The 10,197-nt window shown below is 37.9% G+C and overlaps 1 protein-coding gene across 1 annotated transcript; it reads right to left on the bottom strand.

The window, feature by feature from the left end:
- Nucleotides 1-327: 327 nt before the first annotated feature.
- On the bottom strand, nucleotides 328-1,033 carry LOC114404689 (activator of 90 kDa heat shock protein ATPase homolog). Its single transcript, XM_028367546.1, has 3 exons — nucleotides 718-1,033; nucleotides 544-623; nucleotides 328-436 (listed from the first exon to the last, which is right to left on the bottom strand). The coding sequence occupies exons 1-3, from the start codon at nucleotides 1,009-1,011 to the stop codon at nucleotides 343-345; spliced, it is 468 nt and encodes a 155-aa protein (XP_028223347.1). The 5' UTR covers nucleotides 1,012-1,033; the 3' UTR covers nucleotides 328-342.
- Between the last annotated feature and the right edge of the window lie 9,164 nt (nucleotides 1,034-10,197).

Genomic DNA, 10,197 nt, shown 5'->3' on the forward strand with positions numbered 1-10,197 from the left:
GAATATAAATTAAAAACATGTAGGCGGGAAAGAAAATTTGCTATCCATAATAAAATAATCCTCTCTAACAGTGCGTGAGATGCAAATTTAAAGCAAGGTGACTTGTCAATTATCAACTTATTCATATCATTGTATGACAACAGTCACTAATCACAAACAACATTCACACCAAGAATGCCAAATAACACAACCACAAATGCACAAAGTATTAAAGAAGACGCAGAAGTAGAAAGCATTGTAGTCCACAATATCCAATAATCTCAATCATCCATTGATCGTTCCTTACTAATAAATGTCAAAATCAGCGAATTCTACAACGCAAGAAATACAATTGGAAAAATCTCAAATTCCAAAACCAAAAACAGCACGTATCCTCTGGAAAATAAGATGCCGCCACCCCCTTTCCGTGTTCTCCACCACAGTAGCATTACCATACCTTAATAAAGATTCAAGAACAAATCACACCACCTTAACAAACCAAACAAAACAAAACAAAAACAAAACTTCCCCAAACCATTCCCAAATTCTCAATCAAACACTCACATATCCTCTTCAGGCACATCAGTATGTGTCAGCTTAACAACCGTAACACCCGATTCAGGCTCCTCAAACACAAGCCTCACCTGCAAATAAACACAGATAATCACATTATTGTCATTTATGATTAAAATCATTATTTTTTTCTAACCATTTAGTACAAAACCCAAAAACACTTACTGTGGATTGAACTCCATCATTCCAGCTTCCAAACCTCCATCTCTGAACAATCAACTTACCCTCTTGCAACTCCAAATTAGTTCCAGTAACCGACCCATCAAAAATGCTAAACTCACCCTCAACCTCCTTACTAATCCTCACATTGATCTGCGTAAAATCCTTCCACCTATTCTTATCCATCAAAATCTCAAACAAATCTTTAGCTCTGCAATTAAACCTCTCTGTCATGCTAATACTCTTCCTTCCCTTCTTCACCTTCTCCTTCTTCGGCGTAGAAGCCGTTGTTTTCGTCATTTACGTGAAATCAGAAGTGTGTTGCTTGAATAGGGTATGGCTTGAACATGACGAACAAGGAACAACTAGGGCTTTAATGCGAAATCAGAAGTGTGAGCAAGTTACGCACGGGTTATTTTTTTAATTACTTTTTTTTTCAATTACTACGTTTTTTTTACTAATACCCGCCGTAAATATTGTTGCATATAACATTCTAAGGCGGTTTTCAATAACCGCCTTAGAAGGTGTGTCATAAAATGAATTTCTCAACAGAATAATTACAAAAATGCCACCATACAACTTTCTAAAGCGGTTCTTTCTACAACCGTCGTAGATTAGGTGTCGTAGAAAGTCTTTTTTTTAGTAGTGAATTTGGGTGAGTATATATGAGAACTATGGGGAATAGAGGAGCTTTAATTTTACTTTTGAGGCTTTGGTTTGAAAGAAAACATATAAGAGAATTTTCACACAACACACAGAGAAATGGGTGGCATTGGAAACCTTAAACATGATATGGCAATTAACTCTAAGACAACTCTGAAGAGTTTACCACTTGCAAATTGTATAAGTAAATATATAGATTATAAGCAAAATAGAGATAGAACGAGTACTTGAAAATGAGGTTGGTATTTTAAATCAATGAAAAAAAAAGAAAAGGATAAATATTTGATATCTAAGTTGAAAATATGAGAGGATTAGTGACCAGCGTTCACTACTACAAAAAGCAGATTTAACATCGTCAGCTTAACATCGGTTATTGAGAAAACCGAAGTGAACATAAACACGGTGGCATATTTGTAAATAATGTGTATTCGTTAACATCGGTCTTCTGAAAAGCCAATATTAACTAACTTACATTAACATCGGTTCTTAAAATACCGATGTTAATAAACTGTAGTTAACATCGGTTTTTCAAGAACCGATGTTAATGTAAGTTAGTTAACATCGGATTTTCAGAAGACCGATGTTAACATATCATAATTTAACATCGGTTTCTTTCAGAAAACCGATGTTAACATTAACATGATTTTATTAACATCGGTTTTGTGTTGAAAGCCGATGTGAGGCTTGTGGCGTCCCCAAAATAATGACTGGTTTAATAGTAATGATTTAAATAACAAAAACCATGGTAAATTTTTTTTCTTCCTTTTTCTTTTTCATTTCTTTCTCTTTTCACAATAATTAAGTCCAGAAGGAGAATCATCACTATAGAGTCCTGAATGGCCAATTCACAACTCTATTCGGAGTCATTTCTTTCTGATCACTCATAACCTCTAAATATTTTGCTTTTTCAAAAGGAAAGGTATGCCAGCCATTACTTTAGGTCGTCATGTGAAAATAATAAAATAAAATACGGTCGATAAACTCTTTTGCAAATAAAGTTTCCTAATGCTTTCTTTTCAAATAACAAGATTAAACATAAGTACATTCATCATTTAAAGCTGTCCAAAATATGAGAGTTTTGCAAAATACATAGTGTCATCCAGAGCAAAGGTGTCCACTGTAGTGGCTTCAGCCACATGTATACAATCATCAAATTCCTATACAATAGGTCTACCCATACAAAAACAAAAGAGTAAACCTAACAGTCAGTCCTAGATACACCCACCCTCAAAAGTATATAAAACTAGTCCAATGAGCTGTCTACTATGATGAAGAGCCTCCACTGATCGCCATCTCTCCAGGGCCACTATCCTCCATAGAGTCTGCCTCAGATGCCGACATGACGTCCTCGGGAGAATCCACCTCAGGGAGTGGGTCCTCATCATCCACTAGAAAGTCAAGAGCATCCATAACAGGCTCAGGAGGTAGCTCCTTAGAATCCTCCTCAGGGTCTTCCTCGGATGACGTCACCTCGATCACTTGGACTGGCTCCACTAGACGGTATGGTGTAGGCGTGGGTAGTATCCACTCCACAGTGCGCTGAAGCGTGCGCGCGGGTTCATCTGGATGCACCAATGAAGTAGCCGTGAATCGAATCGTGCCCCGAAATCGGCACCTCGCATTGCCTTCGAGGGTCTCCCAAGCTCCCTCTAGGCACTCCATCTCCACTCGGTCATGGATTAGTTGCGCCGCCATCATGATCTACAAGAAATAAAAGAAAGGGGTAGACTCTTTCACGTGATATCTAACTACGGAGCAACACAATGCGTCTCATAACCACTACATGTAAGTAAAAGGGGTATCTCAAGGCTTTTCATCTCTGGTAATCGATTACACAGCCTTGGTAATCGATTACCAGAGGCTAAACTCGAATTACACAGCCTCAGGACATGAAACCTGCAAAAAATGCACTGTGTAATCGATTACACATAACTGGTAATCGATTACCAGTGGCATGTTCCTCTGTGTAATCGATTACACAGCCTGGTAATCGATTACCAGAGGCCTCCACAACATGCTGCCTTCATTTCTAAGCCTGGTAATCGATTACACCCCTTGGTAATCGATTACCATAAGCCCTCTTAACTTCCTGATCTCGTTTTTAAGCCTGGTAATCGATTGCGCTCCCCTGGTAATCGATTACCAGAGGCCATCTTAGCTTCCTGCCTTCACTTTTAAGCCTTGTAATCGATTACCCACCCTTGGTAATCGATTACCAGAGGCCATATCACAGATATCACTCAAGATTCATAGCTGGCCAGCCACCACACAAGCCTCCTTGCTTTGTGGTCTTTGTTCTTTTATCGGTTGACTGTCAGGAGCTCGCCTGTTTAGGTACATCACAGGTTCTCACTGACTGACTATGCCCAGGTTGGGTCGGGATTGGTCAAGCTTGGTTTTGGGCAATAGCACCCCACCTGACATCCCCAAGGTCTCCTGACCCCCGCGACATATCTCCAGGTACCACTCTGTGGTCAACGAATAAAAGTAGGAAGTCTCACCCTTCCACACTTCCTCATTTCAAGCTTGTAGGATTATGGGGTATCCATCACATGTGGTACTAGGTGGCGGTCGGGCGATGGTGCAAAACAATTCTCCACATCCACAAATCACGTATAACCCACCATCCCATGTTGCCCACCTCAACTGAGCTCACATACTCCCACGTAGCCCTTATCCTCGTTCCTCTCAACGCCGGGTCCCCATCAATCCTCCCAAGCTTCCACAACATCCAAGTAATTCAACATCCAAGCATCATGAACTAACACATCCAAGAAAACAGGGCAGAGGCAGAAAACTCTGCCCAAAACACAAACCAACATCACAACTTTTCACACTCAATTACCCCAGTAATATTCTCTTCGTTCCAATTCGTTAACCGTTGGATCGACTCAAAAATTTTACTGGAAGTCTCTAGCACATAAATCTACATTATGACCGTTGGGATCTGCTAGAAAACGACCAGAACCCAATCTGTACTACTCTTTCCACAACCAGCAAAACACAACACTTTCTGCACAAAGCCAAAATTCTGCTGCACCTATTTGACAGCAAAATTCTGCATAAAGTGCAGATTTTCGAAATCACACTTTCCCTCATCCAATTTTGCCCAAATTGAATCCTACAAGTCCCAAATCATGTATCAATCATGTCTAAACCAAGGACAAGCTTCATACCAAAGCAACTCAAAATCTAGGCATCTAAAACCCCTCAATTTAGTGGATTTTCAAGGTTTGAGAAGTGAAAATGAGAATGGGGTAAATTTAGAGTAAACTCTCACCTCACACAAGTCTATAACATCGATCTAAACTTGCTCAAACTGATTTTATGCCTCAAATTCCGCCGAATCAAAATTTGACTCCTCAACACCCAATTTTACCCTAGGAATGGCTCTTGCCTTCACTTTGGTCATTTGTTTTTCTCTCTTGCACAGTCCAAGCTTTCTCATAAGTCCTAAATGACATTTCAAACTAGGATTTACTCACTTTAACCTCCATTTACCACTGAATCCCGTTTTAGCCTTCCAACTCTCAAAGCCTCACTCTTTTTCTACTCATAACACTACATTCTCACTTTCTAACCCTAGGTTAACTCTACCCTTCATCCCTAGCAATTTTCCATCAGCAATTTCAGCACATAAACATCACAAGCATCATCATAAAAACCCTAAAACAGAATGGGTAAGCTTGACTCACACCAAACATGGCAAGTTCAACATGCTTTCAACAAATTTCTTCACAAATAACTATCATGAAGCAGAAACCTAGCAAAACTACCCATCATATCTCCCAAAACCCAGTACCCACGAAAATCAAGTGAGAAAGAAGTCTACCCAAACCTGAAATTTCGAAGTCCCACACGTAGAGATGCGCTTCTTGACTCCGAAAATGCCTTCCTTTCGCGATTTGGAGCAGAAATGGCTACCAAAGGTTGGAGCTTTGTTGGAGCTTCAATGGTGGAGGAAGAAGAAGAGAATGGCAACGTGAGAGAGAGAGGGAGAAAGGCTTCTGAAATTTTGGGGCTGAGTGAGGAGAGAGAGTGTTGCTTTTTGGTTTAAAAAAAAAGGCTTTTCTCTTTTCTTATTATTTTATTTTAAGCTATGCCACATGTCTCCATTTGAGTGGAGCAAAAGGGCCCACTTTTTCTCTTGATGTGACTCATGCTCAGCCACATGAAGAGAAAAATATGACCTTTTGAAATGCCAAAATCTTGCCTCAGTTTACGTGCCGTTTCTCTGGTTCCAGTCCCTCGCGTTTCTCTGCACCCGTCGTTGCATGCAAAACGATGATTTTTAGACTAATTAATTGAGAGTTAACCCATAACCATCCAGTTATGGATTTCTCTTCGTTAATTAGCCTAACCCGCGTATCTTTTCCCCCAATATACTTACTTCTACCAGGAGTATATACATATATACATACACTGAATAATACTCATATATATATATAACCATTTAAATGCACCGTTTACAAAAATTTCTGGGTAGAAATTTCCAGGATGTCACAAGGCTTATATTTAAAAATATTAGAATACGAGCCCTATTTTGCTCGTGCTCTTTGATCTTCTTCTCTGTCTAAGCTTTCTTCTTTGCGACTGTAAGCTTTCTCTGTCCCATCAAGCTTATCGACACATTGACAGCTCGCCACCTTTCATGACTCTGTCTCACGTACTTTTCGACAGTGTGTCTTGTGTCTAACTAGGTTTGGTATTTTTGAACGAGTTTGCAAACATGGCCAATCTCAGGTACTTTCGTGACTCTGTCTCAGGTATTTTTGAACGGGTTTGCCCCTACAGCGAGGACTAAAAGTCTAAAAAGGGGATGTTGTAGGTTTCTCTTTTTGCAAGTACCAATCTCAGGTAGAACATTGCTTCTCTTTTCCAGTTGATGGTATGTTTGGTTGTTTAGGATTTTCTATGGTGGTATTTTTCTGTCCTCTTCTTGGTGGTATTTTTCTGTTCTCTTCTTTGTGATTTGTGTGGAGTTCTAGTTGTTTGTTCATTTGCAAGTTAGAGCAGGGTTCTCATAGAGGTGTGGCTCGAACCCCTTAACTACACCAGCACCACATATAGCTCCGAAGCACTGCATGATTATGTAAAAAATTGCCCTTGTCAGAGAGAGCTTGCATGGCAAGAACAACCCAAATGTCACTGCTGGGTTAATATGACCCTCTGCATTAGAAAATTTACACAAGCTACATTAGGCAAAAAAAAATAAAAAAAATTAGGGAGATTACTTCATTAACTATATTTTTTTCATGCAATTTTGTAATTTGTCTTGTAAAAAGAAGGAGGATACGAGAGAAAGTTATGAAGAGATCTCATAATAAATAATATTCTTAAATTTTTAATCTTTAATAGAGTCAAATAGTATCATCTTTGTGTGATTTAAGTAACCAACCACATTTAGTATAAGGCTGTACTACTATTAATTGATTTCTTGAGTGTCTACTATGAACTAGAATTTTTTTCACTACTTTATAATGTGAAAATTTCATATAACTTCATATATATGAGAGAGAAACTCTGATAAAATTAGGGAGTTTACTTTTTGTTTTGGAGAAAATGGGGGATTTTTGGACAATTTCTAGACAATTTCTTGCTAGTGGTGTTGCTATGAGGGAGTTTGGACAATTTTTGGACAATTTCTGACTGGTGGTAGTCTTATTCATCTTACTTATTTCTTTGTGTAAGTAGTATTTTTCAGTAGACCAATCTAGAATCTGATAAACTCATCTTTAGACACCTTTTCCAATCTTTGCACGTATAGAAAACATTCCTTTGTTGGCTTCTAATATAACAATTCCACAGCTGCTTACAATCATTACAGTCCCAGAAAAGATGCAAGAGAGCCTCAGCTTTAGCTTGACATGCACAAGACTCATCATTCACACTTATGCCAATTCTCAATCTCTTTGCATTTGTCAAAATGCTTTCATGACTAATCTTCCATAAGAACATTCTAATTCTTTTCAGACCTGGCCATCTATGCAGCAACTTAAATAAGTTAATATCAAAAGTCACTTGCAGATCACAAACAACACCATAAGCTGACTTCAAATTAAAGGAACCATCAACAGTTCCTTTCCAAGCTATTCTATCCAAACCAGCTTCTGTTCTTGGAGGGCTCATACCTAATATGTTACAAACAAAGGACACAGGTAAATAATTATGAAAATTATTGTATCATAATAACACTCAACTGAGGCCTTCAACACATCTTCTAGGACATCCCTGGATACAATACTCAATAAGGAATCACAATTCCTTATGCAATATGTTGTCTCTCTAGAATTTCACTTTGGATCCATCACCCAACACACATTGGTTTTCAGAAGATTGATGTTAACATATGATAATTTAACATCGATTTGTTCCAGAAAACTGATGTTAACGTTAACATCATTTTATTAACATCGGTTTTGTGTTGAAAACCGATGTTGGGCTTATATTTAAAAATATTAGAACGCGAGCCCTATTTTGCTTGCGCTCTGTTCTTCCTCTCTGTCTAAGCTTTCTTCATCGTGACTGTATGTATCTCTCTGTCCCTACAATAATGTTTGCCCTCTCACACGCAGTTCTTAACCTCCTTAGGGTTCTCACTAGTGTCCAATTTGTTCTTCTTTTTAAATTCCTCTACAAAATAGCTCACCATTCTATTTTCAAAGTCCTCTCCACCTTAAGTCAGTATTTCCAACAATAGCCTTATCTGGGTCATTACCAAAGTCTATGGTAAATGAGTGTCAATTGTTAAAGGTTCAGAAAACAACATTCTTAGCCTTTTGTGTGCCTCCCAAGTGCTTTGCAGCAAGTTGGTGTGGCCTTGAAATTGTTGGCTAGTGTAAAACAAATTGAAACTCAATCCCATCCTTGCTAGTATAAAAAAATACAACTCCAGCACCCAGTAAAGCTTATTCCATGTTTGCCCATATCATAAACAAGCACCATATCTGCTGAAAGTTGATTGATTCCATGGACCTGGTAAGAAGATGTGTGTGACCATAAGCCAAACCCATCATGTTGGATCAAGTGGCCTCAGAATAATTAAGAAGGGGGGGTTGAATTAATTATTCCTAAACATTTACCAATTAAAAAATTACTCTTTTAAGGCTTTTACTAAATTGTTAAGAGAATGAGGAGTAGAAGAGAAACTTAACAGAAAGTAAAAGCGAAAATTAAATGCACAGCGGAAAGTAAAAGAGTAGGGAAGAAGGAAACAAACACACAAGAGTTTTTATACTGGTTCGGCAACAACCCATGCCTACATCCAGTCCCCAAGCGACCTGCGGTCCTTGAGATTTCTTTCAACCTTGTAAAAATCCATTTACAAGCAAAGATCCACAAGGGATGTACCCTCCCTTGTTCTCTTTGAACCTAGTGGATGTACCCTCCATTAGAACTGATCCACAAGAGATGTACCCTCTCTTGTTCTCAGTCAAACCCAAGTAGATGTACCCTCTACTTGTACCACATAGGATGTACCCTCCAATGTGTTAAGACAAAGTTCTCAGGCGGTTAGTCCTTTGAAACTTTGTGAATGGGGAAACAAAAGAATTCTTAGGCGGTTAGTCCTTTGAAATCTTTTGTTTTAGGGAAACGAAAGAATCAAAAGAATTCTCAGACTGTGCCGTTTTGAATTCTTTGACAAGGGAGAAGGGAGACACAAAAAATTCAGGCGGTTAATCCTTTGTTCTTTTGGAAAAGGGAGAAGAGAGACACAAAAAGAATTCAGGAAGTTAGTCCTTGGCGAATTCTTTTTGGCAAAGGGAGAAGGGAATGAAAAAGATGAATAGCACAGTTTTCAAGGTTTGGAAAACCAGAAAACTTTGGAAAGCTTTTGCCAAAAGAAAGAAGAAGAAGTTCAAAGAGATTCAGAAATCAAAGTGGAAAAGTTGTTGTCAAAAGAATTGTTGAATGAATATTTCTTGAAATGCAAATCAAAGTGTTGCTTTTATAGACTCTTCATGTCTGGTCAAGAGAACCATTAGAAGAGTTATAACCTTTAGAAAAACTTGAAAACCTTTGGAAAAGTTACAACTTTTAGAAAAACTTGAAAACTATTGGAAGAGTTACATCTTTTGATTTTGTTTAGAAACTATCACTGGTAATCGATTACCAAATCAGTATAATCGATTACACAAAGCTTTTTTGTGAAAGGATGTGACTCTTCACATTTGAATTTGAATTTCAACGTTCAAACACACTGGTAATCGATTACCAAATCATTGTAATCGATTACAACATTTTGAAATCAATTGGAACGTTGTAAATACAGTTGAAAGCTTTTTGAAAACCATTTTGCTACTGTTAATTGATTACAATAATCTGGTAATCGATTACCAGGGAGTAAAAACTCTTTGGTAAAAGGTTTTGAGAAAAATTCATGTGCTACTCAGTTTTTTAAAAAAACTTTTTAATACTTATCTTGATTGAGTCTTCTCTTGATTCTTGAATCTTGAGTCTTGAATCTTGATCTTGATTCTTGGAACTTGAATCTTGAAACTTGATTCTTGAAATCAAATTTCCTTTTGAACCTTGAAGTGTTCTTGATTCAATCTTAAACTCATTCTTGTTGGATCGAGTGGCCTCAGAATAATTAAGAAGGGGGGGTTGAATTAATTATTCCTAAACCTTTACCAATTAAAAAATTACTCTTTTAAGGCTTTTACTAAATTGTTAAGAGAATGAGGAGTAGAAGAGAAACTTAACAGAAAGTAAAAGAGAAAATTAAATGCACAGTGGAAAGTAAAAGAGTAGGGAAGAAGGAAACAAACACACAAGAGTTTTTATACTGGTTCGGCAACAACCCATGCCTACATCCAGTCC

This window comes from Glycine soja, unplaced genomic scaffold (genome assembly GCF_004193775.1).
Source record: "Glycine soja cultivar W05 unplaced genomic scaffold, ASM419377v2 tig00105718_1_pilon, whole genome shotgun sequence".
In the NCBI taxonomy this organism is placed as follows: Eukaryota; Viridiplantae; Streptophyta; class Magnoliopsida; order Fabales; family Fabaceae; genus Glycine; species Glycine soja.

Coding starts and splice junctions, on each gene's coding strand:
- LOC114404689 (XM_028367546.1), bottom strand. CDS start 1,011: ATGACGAAAACAACGGCTTCTACGCCGAAGAAGGAGAAGGTGAAGAAG. Junction 624..717: donor ATGATGGAGTTCAATCCACA/GTAAGTGTTTTT, acceptor GTTTATTTGCAG/GTGAGGCTTGTGTTTGAGGA. Junction 437..543: donor GATGTGCCTGAAGAGGATAT/GTGAGTGTTTGA, acceptor ATCTTTATTAAG/GTATGGTAATGCTACTGTGG.